Below are 25793 nucleotides of genomic sequence, written 5' to 3' on the forward strand. Positions count from 1 at the left end.
TCCAAAGACGTCCAATCTCGAGATTATTGCCATGCTTTTATTTATTATCTTATGTCGAATATTAGGTAATAAATACACAAGTACATATATTTTGTATAGTATAATTTAAAAAACAATATAGTTTCCTATAGAAAATTAATACGTATGAGAAAAGTATTAATAATAAGAAAAAAATATATATGTAGCTTTGTAGAGTGTGCGAACTCTTTATTTGACAATTCTACATGAGTTGACAAAAACATGTACTAGACTTCACACTACCAACTTATCTATACCTATAAATAAAATTGGAGTGTCTATTTGTAATATTGAAATAATCGTGTTTTACTACATGCATAAGAATATAAATACGGTACATACATCAAAAAAACACTTTTTACAATTTTTGTCTGTCTATCTGTCAGTCTGTTTGTTCCGGCTAAACTCTGAAATGGCTGGACCGATTTTGACGGGACTATTTTTGGCAGGTAGGTGTGAATAAGGAGTAACTTAGGCTATTTTTATTTTAGAAAAATAAAGTTAAATTCAACGCGGACGAAGTCGCGGCTATCGGAATAATAAATATAAAATATCGCTAGATGGATAGAAAATATAATATGATTAATTACTAAACTCGTAACTGCATTTACTGTTTTGAGATAAAATATCTGTCCTCGTTATAGAATTTATCTTCATGTCATTGTTAAGTATTCGTACATCCGTTTAGTCGTAAAAACGTATCAAGTGGACCGACAAACATACTTTCGCATTTATAATATTGTATAAGCATAAGTATGGTTTTTCACTTGTTATTTAAGTATTACAGTCATTTTCTCTAACTAATAGCGTCATGCGTAATAGGTGAATTTTGACAGATTACGTGTGAATCGATTGATTTTCGATTAACCCGATTGTTCATTCTATCGTAGCTCACCACTCAAGCGTATTGCAATAATAACGTGTTATCAATATATAAAAGTAAATAATTCTATAACATAATCATAATAACTGTTAGAAAGATGGAAAGCAATGAATTAATGTCAAAATATAAAAAGTCTATAACCTTTCCAGCCAATATTATCAACAATAACCAGCATAAAATATCTAACATAGATATTCTACGAAGAAATCTACGGGGATAAATCTATCTGAATCTGTCGCTTAAGCAGTTTAAAACGTACATAACGTAGTACTGAATACCATTCAATATCTGCATACAGTTGTTTACAGTATTTTAGCCTGCTTGAATCCGTTACATTTCAGTGACTATTTTAGGAAATATTTTATATAAATATCCAGTAATATTTTTATAATAAAATACACGTAAATTCGAAATTTGAAACTTTAGTATTTTGACATTTTTAACTAAAATATTTTGTATAATATTATAATGTAAAATTGCTTCTTAATAAAATTGCTCTAAATTATTTTTCGCTGAATATGCATTCCGAATGAGCAGTAGGTTAAAAAATTACTATTCAAAATTATTAAGCACTTTTGAATAGTCATTTAAGTTTATTTTAATAAACGATCCTATGTATATTATTCAAATTAAAAAATACAGTGACAGCATCGGTTTTGAACGTGTATTTGAATTAATTTACACAATACCTTAATGAATTATACACCCTAAATCTTTCTCTGAAATCATGTTCGTTCAGTAATTTTCCAGAGTATCGCGAACATATAGACAGATGCCGTGACTTTCTTTCTTTTAAAATATGTTGATATATACAGCGACAAGTGAATGAGTTACATGGCAGGAATGCCTTCTAACCTTGTCCATCAAGGTCTAAGCATATGTGGTTGTTTCGGTTTTAACATAAATTCTTGTTCGATATCTTAGTCGTGTCAAGGAATTTACTTTAAAAACATACCGTAAAAGCGTGGGTGGAGCTCACAAATTCTCTTTTCAGGGTTACAAAGAAATTCCACCACGCCCCCGGAGATATTAAAGACAAGGAGATTTTGTTTTTAAACACAAATTGAAGGCAAACTGACAGGTATTGAGACGTTCAAAGAGGTCCGTCACGTCCTCCGGAGGATATTTAGAGGATATCTTAATACTCGTGTACATCACAAGTTTAATGCGAATTATTTTCAGTAAAAAATAAATATGTAAAAGCTTTCTAAAACTTGAAATCAGAAATTTTGCTATCATTATTATTATTACATATATACAGCTATTCTATGCATTAATGCTGAGAAAATTAAAGGATACAATTTAATATATCTACTACTATAGTATATATATATTCTTTATTTTTTATCTTTGTATTATCTCTCATAGGCATACACAAACCATCCTGTTTTTACATACATAATAATATTGAATAATAATATAATCTGTTACAAACTGATTATGTAGTATAATAGTTAACTAATTATTTAATTGATTATTCCATTTCAATATTCATAATCTTCAGATAATAAATGTAAAAAAATCACCAATATCCAATTACACCCATACTTCCATACTGATACTATATAATATTATGTTATCTGTGCTAATACGTACCATATTTGGAAAAGTGTGTTTGTCTCTCTGTTTGGTATTCTAATAAAATTTCGAGACAATAAGTCATCTTATAGCATTATTTTATTAAAAAAACAGACTTAGTCGCGAATAACCGAGTAGTTGATAAAAAATATAACATTCAGAATATTTTAATGTTTTAAAAAATATACATTAACCTCAAACAATTAATTCACAGAGCAGTTATTGTCGAGATATAATTGACTTCCTTTCGGTGCCTCGTTATGTATTAACAAGATATATATACTCTCCCTTTACGTTTGTGGCAAAATAATTTGAGACCGCCCCAGACGGCGCGGTTTATTTTCGAAGTACTTCGAGAAATTCAACGAGTTGCAGATTAATTACAAGTAATTTCAGAATTAATTCATTCATGTTTTCTTATATTTAATTGGAAATAACTTTTTTTGGAATTATTTATATTTTTAGTTTGAATATCATTGGTTTCTTCGCATTATACTTTTTTAAAAGAATAACCAGAAGTTGAATTTTTACCACCACAAACAACCATGAATATATAATTATATTTGCAACAAACTTCTATAGTTTGAATCTAATGAAATCAGGCTTATATATAAATAAATGTATATATTATATTTTTATACTAAATGCTTAATGGATAATTATCTCAAAAAGAGAAATAAGTCATGGATAATAATTAGAATTATATAACTATATCATAAAAAACTCGCAAAACTAAGAAAGCAAAAGCATAAACAGAACAAAATAAGATTTAATGTATAGTGACAAAGTGCTTGAATTTGTGGGCGCCCACTGGTCATCATTGCACCATAATAATTCATTATGAACGTTATTAAGTTGTGTATATGTCAAACGCATGAAAGTTTGTGTAATGTTTATTTTTAATATTTGTGTGTATTTTTATACATGTTCCCTCTTTTTACTTTTTTAGGGATTTCATCATCTGCTTCTTCCTTATCCCATTTATTTGGGGTCGGCGTAATATGTTTTTCTCTTCCATTCATCTCTGTTCGCAGTCATTCCGTTATTCTCACCATATCATCTTTCACACAGTCCATCCATCTCTTTTTCGGTATTCCTCTACCCTTATAACCATCCACATTCATATGTAACACCGTCCTTAGGATATGATCTTCATTCCTACGTTCTACATGCCCATACCACGATAGACGATTACTCTTTAACCTCTCTGACATACTTTTTTAGGGATTTCTGTACCATAAATGTTACGACTACAATCCCACCGTGATACCAGCCAGTACTATAACTTAGCTCCATTTGAAGACACTTACGTCCAACCTATTTAATCTCAGAACGATGCATGTGATGTTTTAGATGCATTGCGAAATTAGAATAATTTCATTTTATTGTTTATACCTAGCAGAGAATACTCTGTCTATTAGTATAATACAATTAGCATTAATTTCTCTATTAACGTTGCAATTAGAAAACACCTTTGTTTTGCCGTCGAGCGTGATCATTGTCAATCAGGAAACCCTTGAGGCAATTGCCTTCCGTTTGCAATTAACTGGCGTACCAGGTAGACAGAATGCAATTTCTGTAGCTACTACACGTCGTTTATAGGTATATACACAGTTATCTATTACTCTGCGCAATTCACGACCTCGGTGGTCTAGCGGTTTAGTACATCACTTTACTTCCGATGGTCGCAGGTTCGATTCCTGGCACGGTGCAAACATTTGTATTCATGAGTATGGTTGTTTGTATCGGTCTGGATATTTTCAATATACATATATTACGTAAGTATTTTAAAAAATGTTTATATAACTATTTGTAATAGTTGTCTAGTACCCATAACATGTAACATTTTCGTATCTGTGCCATAACACAAGCTCTGCTTACCATGGGACTAGATGGCGCTGTGTAAATTGTACAAGGGTTATTTATTTAATAGATATCAAAAATTAAAGTAATACTACTTACATTGTAAATATTGTCTATTTTGTGTCTGTCTGTGTCTGTTATTACCTTACGACTAATCGATGCAACGGATTATAATGATATTTGATATGAAAATTTATTGTATACAATATAACTAAAAACTAAATAAAATCTGAAATGGTGAAATAAGGAAAGAAAGTTTGTACAGATGAAACCACAAGTTAATATTACTTATGAGTTACTAACAAATTTATTGTTGCCAAGCAGAAGAGGAAACGCCACTACACATCCTACGTAGTTGTAGCCCACTTATGCATAAATGAAATATCTCCTTTGGAAAGTATACACTCTATCCTGAGGAGATGAAAACCATTGCTCCTAAGAATATTCTCCAATTCTTGTTCCTCACGGTCCTAAGCAGCGAACTTTGAAAAAAGGGTGGGCACAAGATGTATATGTTATGTAGGTCGAAGTGTCAAAGGTCTTAGCACCTGACAATCCGAAGCCCAAAACCAATGAAATAAAATACTAATAAGTCAGACTAGTAATAACATCCATTGAAATGTCGAATTGTCATTTACATGCGTCCTTCTCTAACTCATTAGTAACTCCATAAATCAAAATATGACAGTTGTATTAACCTGGTTTCTAATGTTTTAGTTATTGTTATTAAATTTAGATAGAGGTATACAAAGAGCAATGGACAAGACGGGGGCAGATCTGCAACCCATATCAGACATATAATATTTCTGTACGTAAATACATTAAATTAATATGTTTTTAAACTTTGTAAAAAGTCGTCTCCACGGTCCTTCAACTGCCAAATAGTTGAGATTCTTTGTAAGATGTGCATCAGTCGAAGAGATAAGGAACTGAAAATATGGGATAATAGGCAAGACATTTCAATTCTTCGAAATGGGTTCCGCAAGATACTCCGTAGTTCTGTTGATGTGCATAGGCGATGGTTACCACTTACCATTGGGAGGAAAATAATTTAATTTAATTACTAGTAATGTGGACTAGTGAATCCATTGCTAACAATGTATTATGTCAGGTTGATCTCCTGAAGACCGTCGTGATAAACTCCTGATTTTTTTTATAACGCAGGAGACAAACGAGCTTGCGGCTAACCTGATGGTAAGTGATTACCGCCGCCCATGATCGCCCTCAATACTAGGGGAATTGTAAGTACGTTGTCGGCCTTTTAAGAAGGAATAAGCTCTTTTCTTGAAGGTTTTTTTTTATGTGGATGATAATAGAATAGTGCACCCGCCTGCGCTAACGGTTTACGCTGGCGGGGCACCAGTGGAGGATGATAAGATGATCATGAGGTCAGGTCAGTTAGCCCATCGTGACAAATTCGCCAGGAATTTATCACAATGGTTTCCAGGGGGAACCGCGTGGAGGTCAACCTGACATGGTACATTGCTAGTAATGGGGTCATGAGTCCTTATTATTAATAATCCCCTTTTCTTGAAGGTTTCAATTTCGATGAATTAGATATCATGGCTAACTGACCTGACCTCATGTTCATCTTGAGGATAAGATGAACATGAGGTCAGGTCAGTTAGTCCATTGGTTGTCCACTAGTAAATACCGTTAGTGTAGGCGGCACCATACCATTATCATAAATAATAAAAATCACTCTTAGATGGGCAGACACCTAGTTAGTCATTCTAATTACTTAAAAAAATATCATAAATATGTAATAAAGGAAATTTTAATGTGTACGTAAATGAATGAAGAAAGAAAGTTTGACAGCTTTTGTATGAAAAACACGTCAAACATTTCCTGCGAAATGCCTATTGGTTCCTTCATTATTTTTACCTTACTAATGATTAAATATTAAATTTCTTCTACCTATAATAATTTTTAGTAAAACCCAATTTGTATTATTACAGCGAAAAATAATTTTAACGAAATATTTAAGAGAAATAGAAATCTCGAGCGAATGTAGTTTGCGGAATTCGATATTGTCACAAAATATTAGAATTTTCACACAAAACATAAAGATGTTTTGCAATATTTTTCTAAAATATTACTTAACGAACGTGAACCATCCAACCAATAAAAAAAATAAGTCACAAAGACCTTTATGAAATACACTATACATTCATGCGAAGTTGAGATACATAGTAAATTGAGTAGTGGTGAATTAGTAAAATATATCCCATCAAAAACATAAATGTGAAATGATAGCCGAGTTTAATATTATGATATATGCCTTGATTGTTGACTTCTACGACAAAAGAGGTGAGATCTAAATGGGTGCCAAGTTCAATTATAAGAAGAAATGATATTTTATATTGTTATAAATACATTTCAGGACAGACCATTGAACTTGGCACCCATTTAGATCTCACCTCTTTTGTCGTAGAAGTCAACAATCAAGGCATATATCATAATATTAAACTCGGCTATCATTTCACATTTATGTTTTTGATGGGATATCATTACTTTTTGTACATAAATTATACGAGGTACTTATTTATAACTAAATTAATACCAAATTATTTTTGATAAATTACTGTATTTTCGTATATTTACGGGGTATTATTGTCTTTTTTTTGTGTTATTTTCTATATTTTCTTGTAACTTTTAAATGTTCAAGTGCAATGCCAATTCAGTATCAGGAATTTTTGGGCAAATCGGGGCGGTATAACGTCCACAGATGGTTGTACTCTACAATAGAGCTCTCGTGACTTGGATCTAAATTGTTAAGACGTACCTACTCCATCTAAGGTTTTAACTCTGGAGAGTCCAACGTAAACCTGCCCTTTATTAAATATAGAGGAGCCTATGTTGAGAAGAGGACTGCTAAAACTAAGGCCTTGTGATTTGTGGATAGTAATAGCATATGTTAAGCAAATACGGAATTGTTCTCTTTCAACATATACATTATTTAATATCTGAAACTTCGTATTGACACGTTATAGTTCGTAAAGACGATTATGTAACAAATTGACTGTTATCTATTGAATTCTCAAGAAAACAATTTGTTACCAATGAGTTCTCATTCTCGAGTTAACTATACATTCCTACTTATAACTATACTAAAATTGTTATTTATTTTTGGTTTAAACTATTGTCTATACCATACGTATTTACTAAAATAATGTAATAATAATATAACCACAAATATATAAGTATAATTTAAGAAAGCTATGAATTTCGTAGCATAAATCGCAACCTTATAGGTTAGATATCGAGAAACAAAACATTGAGTTTCATCGCACCGCTCCCACACGGCGCCGCCGCGGCGCCCTATACCGGAATGCCTATTATTTAATAATTATTTATAAAAATAATGATTTTACACTATCGATGTGCGCTAAATATTGAAACAATAATTAATACCAAATCTCAGTTAATAACATAATAAATACGAAATTCGACTATACACCTAGTTATAAGTACGAGTATATTTTAGACAGAATCTAAATTATAGCAACTAGTGTTTACCGCTCAATGCAATATTTGAAGTTTGCTAGTTATCGACACTGATGTGAAGGGGTCAACGTAAATTGGTATGATCGACGTTTTCATACAATATTACTTTCCGTCCAGTACAAGATGAGCTATTTTGTCAGGGATCAATGTTCATTGGTGGCTATCGACGTTTTCATAGAATTTTAGTATTCATCCAATATAAGTTGAAATAGAATCAATTAAAGTGAAAAATTGTAGTAAAATGATAACAATTTACCAGTTTCAGATTTTTTCCTTTATATTCACCTAATTACCTATCTGCATGCCAAATTTGAACTTCCTAGGTCATCTGGAAGTGGGTTATAATTTTGATCTATAGTTGATCAGTGATAAAAATGACGATTTTTGGACATTAATATCTAAATAACCGTTTGAGATATGTTTATCAAATTTGGAACACATATTTATCTCGCAAGTCTCAATATATGAACCAAATTTGACAGGTTTGCGTGAAAGAGTTTTTGAGTTATGACGGGGTCAAAAGTGGCTCCAAATGGTTCGTGTAAATATACACACGGTGCTGCAGGCCAGTTTACTTGAAACTCGGCTTGACACGCTGCCGCGTGTCTAGATTAATAATCTATACATATACATAAATAAAATTGGAGTGTCTGTTTGTAATATTGAAATTACCGTTTTTTACTACATGCATATGAACGGGACATACACCAAAAAAAACACTTTGTACAATTTTTGTCTGTCTGTCTGTCGGTCTGTTTGTTCCGGTTAATCTCTGAAAAGGCTGGACCGATTTTAACGGGACTTTTTTTGACAGGTAACTGACGTAATAAAGAGTAACTTAGGCTACTTTTATATTAGAAAAATAAAGTAAATTCCACTCGGACGAAGTCGCGGGAACAGCTAGTACATGAATATAATTCTACGACCTTTTTCAAATCCTAAATAATTAATATTTGCTTTGCTTTCGGTAATCGCCTTTTTCTATTCCCGTGTGATTGAACATTTGTATTTATAAACAGAACCTATTTATAGTACTATATCTATTTGTCAATCCTTACTTCCTTACTCCTTACTCCTTACTAATATTATAAATGCGAAAGTAACTCTGTCTGTCTGTCTGTCTTGCTTTCACGCTAAAGCTACTGAACTGATTTAAATGAAATTTGGTACACAGATAGGTTAGACCCTGAGAAAGGACATAGTCTACTTTTTAATGCAAAAAAAGGGTTGTACGGGATTGAAATTGGGGATGAAAGATTGTATGGAAGAATCGTTATTTGTGAAGCTACAAGCTTGAAACTTATTTGTGAGTCTGCTAATTAAATATAAATAAATATACGAAGTTTTTAAAAAAAATACCCTTAGGGGGTAAAATAAATTAGGGGATGAAAGTTTTTATGTAAATTCGTCTTTTTTGAAGCTAGAAACTGATTTTTGAGGCTGTTGGTTAAATATAAATGAATATGACATGTCGTATAAAGACAGCTATTGACGTGCCAGATAAAGGTAGCTATTGACGTGCCAGATAAAGGTAGCCATTGACATGTCGTATAAAGGTAGCTATCGACGTGTCGTATAAAGACAGTTATTAGGGGTTGAAAGAGTTATGAAAGATTGTATGGAAGTGTCGCCATTTTTGAAGCTAAAACGATGAAACTTTTTCATTTGGCTTTTATTGGGTTAGGTCATTAAATATTTTTTTCATTATTTGGTCAAGGTCACTATTTTACGCAGACGAAGTCGCGGGTACAGCTAGTAAATTATATATCCGTTTGACGGAGCAGTGTGGGTAATAGTGAGTTATTTATGTTATGCTGAATTTTTACTAAATATATTTATTTTCTATAATAAATGTAGGTCTAATGTATGTACGTACGTAGGTACGTATGTATGCATAATAGATTTTAATAATATATGATGTATTCATAACATAGGTAATTTGAAATATCAATTCATTTCTCAAACACGCCTATTTTTTAAGTCATAGTAAAAAGCCTCGCCAAAACACTGTAGTTCAACGTAAGCTTGACTGATGTTACGTTTGAAGCTCCTTCGCTGTTCTTTACTTATTTTTTTACTTTCACCCCTCGCCTTTTTACGGTGCTTCTTAGCCCAATTACTCCTAAGAGCATAGCGTAAATTTTATGTTTAATACCAGCCGGTGATTATATAGCCGTTCTTTCTCTTGTCTAAATAAAACATATTTTTTGTCGAAATAATAGAAATTAATAAAACTAAACTACAGTGGGGTCTCTGTTTCTTTTTTTGAGTATGTATATTCTGCAATATTTTTATACATTACTAAACCACGTTTATTCGTAATTAATAGATTATACTCTTTTTTATTGGGTGAATTGGATTACTGTCAGATGCTTGGATCTGTAGCACATACATACACTCCCTGTTATTTAAAGAAACTAACATTGTTACTTTTGTAGTCGGTTCGTATTCATGGAGTCTTAATTTATCAATGTCTATATATTTATAAGCACATACTTCACGCAGTTTTTTGTGCATAGATTTAGACAAAGAAAAATGGGTATCTTTTGTAAAATAACTGATATACAGGAAAATCATACCGATGGTCTAACTTACTTCATTCTTCACCGGTATTCTCCAATGCTTATTCTTCTTATAGCATTATTACAGGTAAAATCACCATCACCTTTTATGACAAATCATGTGAGTTAACGCGTACCTTGGTCAGAGACGATTGTCTAGTTCTGATTGCTTTGTTATGTATGTTTTATACACGGGGTTCTATTCTAGGATTATGTCACTTAAAGTCCACATCCATCTTTTATCATCACATTACTCACCACCAACAGGGAATTCTCATAGAACCTAAATGGTCACGTACAGTACGATTTCAGAGAAATTTCCTCTCACGAACACTCAGATTGTGGACTGAGTTTCCTATCGAGGTTTTCTCTGGAGAGGGCGGAATGAGTTTTTTCAAAAAGGGCATATTGAGGTTTCTTCAGGGTCTGCAATGAGCACGTCACACCCTAGTAGCTTCAAGTGCCCATAGGCAACAGTAACCATTTATGTATAATAGATGGTAGAAAAATACACAAAATAATTATATTCATCAGTAACACAGACGGTATCTTCTTGTCTAGAAGTTATTTTGAACCAGAACTGTTATATAAAGCATGTTACTAAAGAATTATTTAATGTCGAAAAAGGGGAGCACACTATCTCTAATTCTTATGACATTAATAAAAAACAAAAGATGGCGGGCGTTCACTCTCTTTCGCTCTTTCTTCTTTTTTATTTAAAAGAATGGTCTCTTTATAACCGGCCAGTTACTAATTTCAGAACTCCAGTGGGTATATCGACCAGAATATGAAGGCAATAGGTGAGCAATAGATTATATTTTTAAACTAGCTGACGTCATGTACATTGCATTGTAAAATAATATATATTTTTAAATTTTATTTTTACAACAAAATATTCTTTTTACATTTAACGTTGTCAGGTTATATGTGCATATAATTAATGGACTTAATTACAAAGGGAACTTAATAATGATTCAATCTCATGTAACTACATTTTCGTCTGTTAGTATCGTGCGATATATCTTATGAAACATTTTGGTTTTCTCGTAGAATAATTGACGAACTTTGACTTCCTGCCGCAAATAGGAGTGCGGCAAACGTAATTTCGACTTCTGCTAATGCGAATCTCGATTGTAATAAAGTTAGAGGTTAATCTGAAACAACTTTGAATTGGGAATAACATTAAAGAATATTTAGGTCCATTACGCGGGTATAATAAATGAGTTACTTGGAAATCTACTCGAAATTGTTTCCTGCGTTTTCTTCTCAGTTGTAACTACTTTACCAAGTACGTGACAGAAATTAGCAATTGACCTAATTTGTTATGAGAGTAATAAGAATATTTATTTTTAATAAAAGTAATAATCATAATAATAATCAGTCTCTTATCTATAATATCGAAGAATTTCGACAATATATAATGTATGATAATAATAATAGTAATAGTTATATCCGAACCGATACGATATTGAAACTTTCAAGAAGCTTATTCTTTCTTTAAATACCAGCAACGCACTTGCATTTCCCCTGGTCTCGCGATTTCCCAGGTGCTCATGGGTGAGGGTAATCACTTAACATCAAGTATAAAAAAAATAACACTCATAATCATATACGCAGTAATGCAAACAAACACACACACACGCATTACACTTACTTGACACAATACACTAACTTGCCTATAAGCATGATATATAGCAATAATAAACAAACCAGACTCTTGAATAACTTGATGAAATAATAATAAAATGCTTAAAAGACTACTACCCTACATGTGGTCTGTGAATTAGTCAATTCTAGACGACATGTTGAACCTACGGGACATGCCCACATTTCAGTTGATATCCTACTGCCATGTCTCGAAACTCACTCAAAAGTTGTCACTCAAGTATACATATTTTGTACTATAAAGACGTAATCTACATCAAGCCACAAGCCACGTTGTGAATATTAACATATTATGCCGTACTGACTTTCGAACGACTTACATTCCCAATCAAGCAAAAAAGGCTGCTTTATTATGAATATACCGACGGTACTCTTAAATAAATAAAAAAATGAATAAATGCTGTTACTATTAGAACATATTCCCTAACAGAAATCAAAGCTATGATAGAAAAGTACGCAATATACATGAATACTTCGACAGTTACATACATCAATAAAGTAAATCCATATACAATTTTATTCCAACGATAAATCCGTAAGATGGTAGATATTGTAATAATCTCAAATCGAATAGGCATAAAACGTCAACAAAATATATGATCTGCTCGGTATTATTTCCCATCGGAGTACCTCAAGTGGACGTCTTATATCGATTTATGTACTTACACACCAGTAGAGCACTCAAAATAAAAAAAACTACATTCGTCATCATCGTTCTTAGGTACTTAAATTATTTTTGTATATACGTACCTACATAAAATGCATGGAAATTACGTAAATAAATATATACAAACAATGCGAACCCAGTATCTACCACCGAAAATGTTATATAGTATGAATTTTTTTGTGGTTTATAAAAAATACTGTGTTATTTCATTATATTCTGTAATAGTGGAGTTATGAATCTTAAATATACTTAATTAATACAAAGTGATAATGTGATGTTACTTAACAAAATACAAATTAATAATAAAATAAAAACAAGCTTTTATATAATGTCAATAAAAAAATAATACAAACATTAAATAAGAAGAAACTTGACGAAAGCTAACGAAAAGATAATTAGGAAAGTCTACATTAAAAGAGGTTACTCGCAGCGGTTTAATGACCAATCGACATGAAAGACAAGAACGTAGTAGGTGTCATTGAGAAAGATGATCAAATACTACTTTTTATGCACCATAACAATGCACTCTGACGAAATTTAATATTGACATAACACACCTTGATGAAATTGCATGTAAAATAAAATCAACTATTATAATATACGACCACACTTATGTACATGCAAATGTAAATTCAAAGTAAGTACTGATAAACGTTGAAAATTCATTTAATACAGCTAGAAGCGATCCAATTATGCGCTAAGTTGCCTGACGAGGAAATGAAATACGAAATCCACAACCTGGCCAATTATTTGCATTTTCTCAAACAACTTCTTGCCATTCAATTTATTCTCGAGTACTTAAAAGCCACTTAAAAACTTAAAACTCGTATCTGGATGGCTCACGTGGCGAGATAAGGTTCATTATGCACTGGAAGTAGATGGGATTAAATAAGGTACATAATGCGTCTTTTGGGCTTAGTTTCGCAGTTACCGAGATACAGGATAACTTTTATGAAACAGAATTATGTTTTGAATAAAATATTAAGGTCGCCTCAGTGCGGCGAGGATTTTAAGAGTTGCTTTATCCGAAATTTGATGACAGCTTGTTGCCAACAGGTTTCAAATTAATACGATAATATAGTCTTGAAATTTCTACTTATACAGTTAAGATTTATTTTAGATACTTACCGAATTATTATGCAGGAGTAATTGTATAATTCCATATAGTGTGAGAGTAATAATAAAATGTGTTCTTTTTATTCCCAGTGTGTAGAATGAGCAACCTATAAATCATATTGCAGAGACTATTATAAAAAGAATGATGAAAATGAATGAAAAATCCCTTCAGGAATTTTTGTCTCACTCAAATGGTAAACAAGCGAAGAGTTGTTCATTCGTTTCGGAATTCAAATGATATGTTATGTCATATAACAGTTTAAAGGTTAGAAAAAAGATATTAGTTAATGGAATATAAATGTCAGTCTTAACTATATCACTCACTGTAAATTATACCTTGTTTTTGTGAAACAGAATTGAGTCGTGATGAATATTGACGTTGGGGTTCAAGAGAGCTGAATTTATAATTTTATTCACGACCGATGTTACTGTACACAAGGGGGTTGTTTGGAGTGCTTCGCGCCTTCGAAATGCTAACAATCGATCTTAATTTCAAATGAAGACGTAAATGGAAATTTTGAAACGATATCAATCAGCTTTATTAACAAATCTTTGCTAAGGGTACTTATATCAATTTGAAATTCAATTGTATAAAAAATTATGAGTCCCTTATAGCCGACCTGGAATATATAGGCAACATGTTAAAATGTTAAACCAAAAATTACCTTTCAGGTAGTATCCATTGTATTTAACTAGCTAGTCGCCCTGGTTCTGCACGGGTGTACATGTATTATACATATTAACATTACTCTCTAATCACTCCATGTATTGCTAAAAACTGCAGTAAAATCTGTTGCCTAGTTTAAAAGATGTAAGCGAATAGAGAGCGGAAGCGACTTCAGTATATACTGAAGAAATATAACTAATTGTTTACATAAGCAGTAGTCAAATTATTAAATAAAAATATTTAAAAAAGAACCTTTATTAAAGTTTTATTTTTAAGTATTTTTATTTAATACAGCTACAATATATTTCAGTAAAAATCGTAGCAAAAATAACCTATACTCGTAGATTACCATTATAAGAGTGTTTTTGGTAATTCTCTCGGGAAATAACGTTTTCATGCCGCTGACATCGTTGAAAAAACAATTTTTTTTTAATGTAATATAAAAATTCATTTTGTTACAGGTTTCGATATGATGTAGAACAATGTGTGCGCCGGCCACCGCGGCGCTTCTGCTCGCCGCGCTTTCTGCTCTGCCTTGTCGAGGTAATATTGTTTGTTTTTATACCTGCTGTGAATTACAGCATATCTATATCCAAAAATCGTTACCGGTTTAAAAAAAATCTATTACAAATGTATATAAGTAGTATGTATATTATACCATAATAAATAGAATATCAGATGAAGTACAGTTTATAAAAAGTATTCTATACAGAAGTATAAGAATCTCAGTATCACTTGTTTCAACTGTCAAGCAGCTTATTTTATAAGCTGTGTTTTGGTAATGAGGTAAAATTAAGTAGTAAAATTACAGGATAAGAGGCATGACATCTTTATACCTTACTTTCCACCTTATCAGGTTAGCCATCAGCTTGTTTGCAATTTCAATAATTTAAAAAAAACTCACACTCTCCCAGTTATTAGAACATGGGCGAAGTCGGGGCGGGCAACTAGTCATTAATATTAGGACCTTGACATAATATAGTGTTTCGTATAACTGTATCACTAGAGTACATATTATATACTACAGCCCATTTAGAAGACTAAACTAAGCACCTTACAACCTATATTAGAAAATCTAATTGTAACTTATAAGTAAATTTGTTAATAAATATTCTTTCTATTTTTCATATACCATTAGATAAAGCCTATACGCACTGAATACTTTCACATTGCGGACGTTTTTAAGAGTATTATATTATTATTACGAGGAAAAAATTAAGGAAAAGAAGTCCGAGATAGTAGTGTAAATATAGAATCTTTTGAGACTCAAATGTTTACCTCAGATAGACTTACAAAAATATGTAGGCTCATTAAAATTACTAACATAATTCAGTCACTTAATGTATTTGCTATCATATTTGTATCTATTTTCAATAAAACTTTTTTTTTTATAAAAACGTCATTATTAAATACATCTGTTTTGTTATCAAGAAGACATTTATTGGGAAAGGCTCAAATTGTCATCGCGGAGAATTCCTCGAAATCTATTATTCTCAGCTGAAATATTTATCCTTGTCCCTTGAAACTGTTTGTTCTGAGTTCTATTTCCAAAGAAACGGCTTCGCGCAAACGGTTTTGTAAACGGTGGGGGCCATTTAAAAATATTTTCCTATTAGCACAAACGCGCTACTCAGAAATTAAATTGCAAGATCTGAAGGGCGCCGGTATTCCTTAAGTGTACTTATTATATTTTAATTCTACGAGATATTTTTAATAGAGCGTGGCAGAAGCTATGTCCACAGAAAATTTACGATTCGTTCTTTGGCTCAGATTTGAGTTTTCTATTACGAAAATGAAATACTACATAGCATATATTCTAAAATTTTCTTGACTTCAAGAAACTAATTACACATTTAGCCGTTATTCGTTTATTATTCGTATTCCGTTTTGTTATTAATCAAATTTTTGTTGTTCTCTTTTGTTGTTCAATTATAATTAAAAATTTAAGTGTGTGAATACGGAAGGCGGAAAATCACACACGTGTTGGCATTGGAAAAAGCCTATGTCCAACAATGGATAAATACCGATGAAATGATGATGACTTACAGTTATTCTTTTATTAAAATGAACTCTGTTTTTATAATCAATGTACAATTTACTTTTATTATTTCAATTAGCGTTATGTAAATTTTGGGATTCCGGATATAAAATGTTTTGTCGAAGTTTGTATCTAATAATTGGATTTTGGTGTTGTTATCCTCGTAAACGAACAATTAAAAAGATTTGAATAAAAATTGGTACTCTATTGTCTACAGAAAATATTGTAAATTGTATGTTAATTTAAAATGAATTGATATAGAATATTTTTATACTGAAACTCAGATACTGCTGAGACCAAAGTCAATTTGAATAGAAGACTATCGATTTCTCCATACCTCGATAATATTTGTTTTATCTATAGTAACATTCAACGCCACAGCTTATTTGTAATAAGCTGCGGCTCTGATTAGATATACGCCTAAAATGCTTCGTTTTCTTTTCCAGGAACTGACGCCGACATAAATTCAAAAATATTAAATGAAACTGAGGAAAATCAAGAAATTAGAACACAACCGACTGTAAATAGAATCTATCAAATACTCTACGTGAACCCGAACTTACATAATCAAACTATCAACAATATTAATAACTCTAGTCTTAATCTCATACATAATTTAAACTCCGAAATAAGCACTACAGCTACTGATAAGAATATGGAATGTTGCCATAATATTGGTATCATTGATAAAACAAATAATGTAAGTGTATCAGACGAGGGTGCTAATGTAGTAGTAAAAGAAATAAGGTTAAAACAAAAGAGAAATAGGAATAGGCGGGTTGTGAACGTTATACGGACAGATGAGGTCACTGTGAGTGACGTTAGGTTAGTTTCAACTGTAACAGTGCCAAGTTTAGCACCGTTTTCTGAGAAGAGACGCAAGCCTGGAGAGACTGGATCGAGTGCGCCGCTATTGAATTATATATTTGACACGTACTCTAACACACATCAGCACAGAAATCATAAGTGAGTAACTATTTGCTTAATTAAACAATGAAATAGTAATTGAATAGTTTTACAGTATCTACAGTAAAATATAATTAGAGTGTTCAGACAATATATATAATAAACGGGTTTTAACATGAATTATTTTATTTTATTTACCTTTCTTGACGTTTTGAGTAGGTTGCACTAGCCGTGGTGACAAGCTAACTGCTCAGCTAGTGCAACCTAGTAATTTGTAAAATATAAAAAAAAACACGAAAGTTTAAAAATAACATTAAACTAACATTACTCACTAACTTTATTTTAAATCTTAATCACCCAATAAGATTAGTAATATCTAAATGTAAAGTTTTAAAAATGTACATCTTTTTTAATTCTAACTTTTTATTTATTAAAAAATGAAAGGTCTTATTTATTAGACACTAAGAAGTAAATTATATATTTTTTTATTAGGTATATTTATTAGGTACTTTAAATTTGTCATAATTGCAAATATGAGGTATGATTTCTTTAGTTCACATGATTTTATACCTACAAATCTATTTAAGAATATAATCTACATGATAACAAATAATAAAATTAATGTTGAATTTGGATAGAACAAAATACATAATCGAAAGCTAAAATTTTTAACGGACCACTTTCAGACCGTAAATTCAAACTCTTGCTATCTTGAAATCTAAAGAACCATAAATTGATCCGAACAAAGTCTTGAATTTGTAGTCTAGATAGTCTTTACGATGCATAGTTATTTCCCAGTGCGTTCGTCCCATATTTTGCAACATTGCTGCATATTTATTAGATTGTACGAATACAAGACTTTGTTCTGCCACAAATAAAATGTTGTTTCACGTTATTTTTATTCATGAACGATAAAAGAGATGTGATTAAAAACACAAATTTGTCTGAATACAATACAAGTTGTTAATTATAAAATGTAAACAGTACATTTAGCTTCAATATTGACAATATTGAAGCTGAATGTACCATTTACTTTATTTAATTACGAGGGATACATAATACTTTTATTATTTATTTTACTTTATATATTTTTATTTGTTTATTTATTTTTGTATTGTTTCATCAGAATTTAATCTCGAGTACTACTTCAATAAATGTCTGGCACCACTAATTCAACCGTACGTTTCCATTTAAGGGTGAGACAAGGTAGTAAAATTACAAGATGCGTTGAAATTGCTGGAAAAATACAGACATCTTGGTCCTACGGAAAGGAATCTTGGAGTCAGATTTGCCATTCCATTCGTATAAAAAAACTCATCATAATTTGAATTATTTGTGTTTCAACTCAACTCAACTAAAAATACGATTGCGGCCCTGAAAGGGCGTAGAGTCAGTATAACAGAAACAAAGTGTAATCATCACCCTTAGTAATTTATTCAACTGAATTCAAAACTACCATAAACTAAAGTTTGACTAATATTTATTTAGGGCTGGAAATGGTAACAGTATATACGCAGCCGCTGCTCCAGAAATAGAAGCCTTGGTTGGGTCCACGGCACACCTCGATTGCAAAGTTGACGCACTCCACGATAAACTGGTAATAAGTATGTTTCATTGTATTACAAATTGCTTAGCATTGGTTTCTTTAAAACCGTTACGACTATTACTCTAGATGGACTGGTCATAAGCATAGTCGATGTTGTGGAGAATGCCATACTCAACGTGCCTACATTTCGCTGGGTAGATTTCAACGTGGCAAGGGACAAACCTGTGGCCGTATCTCGGATAAATTTCTGATTTGATACCGGTGTTTGCTTCACCGCAGAATCAGACAGAAATATAAACTGACACTCAAACATTTTTTTTATAGTGTCGGCTAATGAACTCTTCGATTTTAATTAATGGAAATAAACAAATAGACACTCAAGTCTCTATAGTATCGAATAACTAACTAAACTTGATAATGATATTGTTTACATAATAGATATAGTTGTAAATGTTGAAAACTTAAGTTGAACTGTAGTGGATAAGTTACTTAACGAGTATTTGCAAAGCAATTGTTAATTGAAATCGTAACAAAAACATGAACGACCTAATGTAGTTATAAAGTGGTAAAGATGGAAGTAAAATAAATCTAAAGTATTGAACATGCTCGAATGATCTTGAATCTGTACTAGAATACATAGATCGATGCATTAGTAGTACACCATGCGCCATTATCACTACCTGTCATTCGGACATTGTCGGCACGCGGGACATCATATCATGCTCATAACAAAGACAGCTTTCAGTGTATTACAATTATTATATAATTAAATTCATGTAATGGTAAATAATTTCATTTACTTTTTTTAAAAAGGTATCATGGGTGCGGCGGAAAAACGACGAGGAGCCGATGGATCTTTTAACCACCGGCACTCAGCAGTATACAGCTGACGACCGGTACATATATTTCTTTCTTTTCTTTTGTTACGTGCCTCAGTCTTACATTACAGTAGTCAAACAGCTTGCTTTTTAAGTTGTGTTTGAAAGATGCGATTAGGCAGTGAATTTAACTGGATAAAAGGATGAAATCTTAGTTCTTCTGGAATGGCAACGAAATGTTATCATTTCGCATACATAATACCACTCGTATTATGAATACGAAATGATAACATGTTGCCCATACTGCTGTTCATGTACATATATATAGTCTCGTTCTAGGAGCTATCATCATGTGTTATAATTTTAGTTTGATATGACATTTGATTTCAAAATTTCTACGAAAACTAACAAGTTCCGGTTTATGCAATCTACATGATTGCATAAACCGGAACTTGTTAGTTTGTATCGATGTGAGAAAACAAGTTGGTATCGACTTGATTTTCGTATTTATATCGATGCTCAATATTCCTATCGATACGGAAGTTGACATAAATATACTCGAAACGAAGTCAATTGGAAAATTAACTTCGAAGAGACTCTTACTACTATACATGTAAATGTACGTGCATTTTAAAATACAAACCAGTCCGAATTTACCATTACTCAGAGTCTAATCCAAAATTAATAACAATATTAAATATAATTGTCTTTAGAAAAGATAAAGATAACAAAAGAATTAGATTAGAGCCCTGTGGAACTCCTAATATTTGAAACAAAAATACTTTAATATGTTAAACATATATAATTCACACTGATATAGTGTGAATTATATATGTTAATTACTATAATCATAAATATAACTATATCATTTTAAATATATTATTTTCAATTAAATATAATCAATTAAAAATAAAAATACTATATATCGTCATAATACAAATCTTTCTTCAAACCTATTAATACTATTCCTGTAAATGTAAATGTTTTAGTATCTATTACGTGGTTAATTAATTACGAAGTAGTTAAACTTTTCCATTCAATTTGAATTATCAATTATTACATTTGCAGGTACTCCGCCCGTTTTATTCCACCAGATATATGGAGATTAGAGATTAAAGAGGTCAGGCCTACTGATGCAGCTCATTACGACTGCCAACTGTCTGCCCATCCGCCCCGCACTGCAAGGGTTACTCTACTTGTACCTGGTATGTACGAGTATCAAAAACGTTTATGAAATATACTCAGAATGTTAGAGAAATTGAAAGAGAGCTATTTCATTTTATTGCTTGACAAATAAACAAAGAAAGGAATGTCTATTGTTTCTCAATTTAATATATATGTTGCATAAAAGAAATAGAACTGAAGAATATATTGTATGAACGTTTCATATACGAAGTTTACTACTACATATGACGATTCTTAGGAAAGAAATAATATTTCATCTAAAACTGATAACATAATAAAGCACAAGCTTTATATAAAGCTAGTAGATATGTAGAGTTAAAAGAATTATTCCATCAAAAAAACAAATTATAGGTTAGTCAAATCAGTCAAAATCTTGTTTAGGCAGTAAGAAAGAAAAAAGTTAATCATTTACAATATTATCAACAAAGTCACTCAAATTCTTCACCATTTAAATACTTACATTTTTATCAGAAGTGTCAGTGCGTGTGGTCGACGGCGCCGGAGCAGAAGTGTCTGAGCAAGTTTGCGAAGTTGGAAGCACTGTGGCGCTTCGCTGTGAAGTCAGAGGACTACGTATGGAAGGCGGCCCATCGCTTCTGTGGTATCGCAGAGAAGCGTTGCTGAATGACGATACTACGAGGGGAGGCATTAGGTAAATATTTGTAATAAACAGGATAAGGTCACATAGAGACTGCCAAATCGTGGATTTTACATGGACATTTTACTGTCATATCTTTTGCCTGCATGGTGTTATGATTGCAATAATACATCATATTTCGACTATAATGTTTCGTTCTTTAAGTGTGTTGTACGGTCGGTACCGTTAACCACAGGTTTGACTGCATGCTTGCTTGCCACACAGCATAAAAAAAAAATATAGACTTTGAGAACCCACCCCCATCCTTGTCAACATTTATAAAACACCACCCTTTCTAGTGTGATGTTTCAATATTAAAGTTTGAAATAATACTTAAAATTTTGTATTTAATACCTGTTTCAATCAGAAATGTGACAAATGGACAAAAGGACCCATCCCACCCCTTGTCACACAGCGTCACACTTTGTCACACTTTATCGATTTTCCTTCCACCCCTTAACGTGTGATATAACTTAAGGATGATTCCTAATATATATATTGATAAGCATACTAAATTTTATTAATCAAATTGACCAATTTATTCAATAATAACAATTTTTTACGATAAAAAATAAAAATATTAAATAGTTGTTCCTTGTTTTCTAACAATACACTACTTAAAGTGACCCACCCAAAAATGTTTGTGTATCTATCTATATTTTAAAAACATACCATATTGTATATTAAGATGGCCAATGAAAATGCATATTACATTAAAATGTTTGTCATGTATAGTGTTCGTACGGAGTTCGGCGCAAATGGCGCCAATTCGGTACTGCGAGTTGCGCGCGTGCGTAATGACGATGCAGGGAGATATACGTGCAGTGTTGCGCGCGCACCGCCACCATCCCCGCCGCCTGCGCACGTCGTCTTACACGTGATTAAAGGTAACTAGTTATTTAATAAATTTATATTATTTCATGTTATCACTAATAGGGAAGGTCAGGTAATGCTCCTAATAGCGGTGGTCAGGGTTCCGTAATTCTTTTTGCTCACATACATACTTTGTGACGTATGCATGTGTGTGACCAAAACAATTTACACAAAACCAAGTCCAGTAAGTATTGGAATGAATTTTCGCAGAATAAGGCCTAACTCAATACAATATATAACCAGTTATATCACCGAATACAATGGCTATATAAGATGAGACTCTGTGCCTTTCCTAGCTAAGGATATATTGTACAAAAAGATAAAGGTAACTAATGGGCAGTCCTTAATTTATGTCTTATTTTAAGGTGTCGATAAGTGTTTGCACCGATGGGGGTGGTATATTCTCCGGTATAAACCCTCAATATTTAATATAGGACAAGAAATTGGATATATTCATTCTTTTTCTTCTTTCATTTCAATGGCAACTAAATATAATTTCCTCAGAATGTTGCGACGACTTTTGCGCATTCTGTCGCATTTTTTAGATCTTTGTGCAAGATGTTGAGCACAAAGGACAGGCCAATAGATGGGCTATAGTCTGGGATGGCGCTCCGCAGTCACGAGCCTCCCTTGAAGCGATACCCCATTTTACCAAGTTGTACCTGCAGCGGCCCATCTGGGTTCGCAGTCTGTTAAGCGATTTCCAAATGGGCCTTTGCAGGTCGCTACTTAGGGGCGGGTGTTCGGTTGGTTCAATAAAGTCTAACAGAGTAAGATGATTTAACTTCCATAAGTCTGCTTTGGCTTTATGTGGATCGTAGGATAAAGATTTTGTCTTTCTTAAAAAACTCTTTCTGCTTTTTAAGCGTATGTATTAATGCAAAACTTAAATCAAGAAATTCGTGTGGGTACCTATTTACAATAAGCGACACTTACACCTAGGGTATATATTTGCATCCCAGTTTCAATGGTTGTTCAGTAATAGGTTTGATTTGCAGAAAAGCTAATAAATTTTTAGTAAAAATCAAGTAGGTACTACTTTTACTTCGTTACCTAGTAAACTTTATACGGGGTATTCAAACTTTTATAAATACTTATCAGTATTTCAATCTTGTTTCATTATAAATTATTAATTTTTAAATCGATAAATTAATTTAGTCTCTACAACGCGGATAAATAGAACTCATTTTCGAATAATTAGCCCACAGAATCCATAATTGATTACCTACTTAATACATATAAATAACTTAAGGGAAGTTAACATGAAGTAAGTTATAATAAAGATGGTACAGTCAGACCGTATATAATTTTAAATACTCTATAGAAATAATATATAAGGTATAACTTAAATTTCCATTTTCATGATGTCAAGTTTAATTAAGATCCGTTAGCCGTTTAGTCGTAAAAAGACAATAGACAGATAGAAATACTTTTGCATTCATATTAGTATGGCTTTTGATTTTATTTCTCCTATTGTTCTTAATAATTTAGTCCGGTTGAAATACAGAGTAAATAAATGTCATGTCGTCTTCTATGCGGTTTCACCTGGAAACCATGGTGATAAATTTCTAATAAAGCCACAATGTCCTAACTAACCGACTAATATAACCTCATGCTCATTTTATCATCCTCCACTGGTACCTCGTCCTCTTAAGGCGTTATCGCAGGCGTGTGCACCATTCGTTATTATCCATTAAAAAGAATAACTTTTTTCGGATAACTTCAGTAACTATGATTCTATATGCCTGTATCGTGGATATTTTGATTTTAAAATATATATATATTTATAAATTTTGTTACAGGCGAGAGTCTGGCGGAACTACACCAGGGAGGCTCACAAACAATGTCTGTGCATATGTACCTCGCCATCATTCCGGCGCTGTGCGCTGTTTTACACTGTACCATTCAATTTATTAATCAATAAATTGTTCATATTTAAATGAATTGGATTTTATTTTAATTTTTAGTTTCAAATGACGTAATTGGCAAATAAGCTGACAGACCACTAGATGGAATTTTCGTATTACAACTTTCACTAATATACATAAAGAATACTCTATTATTGAAAGTAAGGCTTTCAGCTAAATCGCTAGTCTACCGAGGTCATACTGTACTTTAGCACTTTAGGTAATACAGTAATATACTGTATTGTAGATACTAAATAACAACCAAGATGTTTTAAGCATAACGCGTACTTTATTAGTTGTAAATAGAAGCCCGCCGTACGAAATAAAATGTTATTGCACACTAAAATTTACTTTCACCTAAATTTTAGTGTGTAGTAATATTTTATAGGCGATCCTGATAATACTAGTCAATGACTGACAGCTTCGTTTAAATGTGTTTTCAAGAGCAATTTAAGAAATAAAGAATATTTCTCTAATAGTTATTAAATATTCGTACTACAAACTATGCTTTTAGGAATCAAATGGCGCTGTGAGAATTGTCCTGGTTCGTAATTTAATAATAATAACCTAATACCTAATAAACATTAGGACTTAGGATCTTATAGTACAGTACTATGTAAAAATGAACAAATTATCCTCCTGAGAATACAAAAACCATCGCTGCTAAGAATATCCTTCAGTTATTCTCCCTGACGGGCCTAGCAGTGAAAGTCTAATAAAGGCCGAGCACAATAAATCTATGCAGTTTGCAGTGCTGCAGGTCTCTTTAGCACTCTTTAGCACACCCCTTAATAAAAAAAATCAAGTCTGTCAAGACAAAAAAAAAACAACAGCGTGTCGTAATCGTAATGCGTTAATGGCGGCAAAGTGATTCAACTGTGATCAAATTGTACTAAAATTAAATTATTAATAACAGTTTGTGCAGGGCTAACCTTTAGGTAGTCAAAACCATATTGCTGTCAACTGATGAGTGTTATACAGTTAAAAAGTGGAGTCAAGATTTGAAAATGAGCTTCTGTACCCCGGTCTGATTAAGCCTTCAAGAGATCGCCCCAGCCATTAACTCTGAGTGCTTCTTTCTTTCTACCTTTCCAATGCACGCTCTTGTTACGTCCCTACTTAACCTCATCCTCGTAACTGAGCTATCCCCTTTTTACCCCTCCCTGGTCGCGTGACAGGTTACAAACAGAGGCAATCGAATTCAGGCCCGACCAGAATTAATTTTATAAATAGCGTATTTGATTTACCCAGTAATTATAGTTTCATCTCCTTCTTTATGTGCCATCTCCTACTGGAGGATGGCGATGATCCTGGTGATCTTAAATTCTTTAGCCATGAATTGCGACGCCTGCCCTGTC

General features: G+C 32.2%; 1 protein-coding gene across 1 annotated transcript; it reads left to right on the top strand.

Annotated features, from left to right (window-relative positions):
• Positions 1–14985: 14985 nt before the first annotated feature.
• On the top strand, positions 14986–24452 carry LOC131850816 (uncharacterized). The gene is made up of 8 exons (XM_059201181.1): positions 14986–15068; positions 17010–17529; positions 18958–19066; positions 19829–19911; positions 20902–21038; positions 21490–21670; positions 22391–22542; positions 24331–24452. Exons 1-8 carry the CDS (start codon positions 15008–15010, stop codon positions 24450–24452), a joined length of 1365 nt encoding a protein of 454 aa, XP_059057164.1. The 5' UTR covers positions 14986–15007.
• Positions 24453–25793: the final 1341 nt, after the last annotated feature.

Source organism: Achroia grisella, unplaced genomic scaffold, assembly GCF_030625045.1.
Source record: "Achroia grisella isolate CSIRO2021 unplaced genomic scaffold, CSIRO_AGI_Agris_v1 utg779, whole genome shotgun sequence".
NCBI classification, from domain to species: domain Eukaryota; kingdom Metazoa; phylum Arthropoda; class Insecta; order Lepidoptera; family Pyralidae; genus Achroia; species Achroia grisella.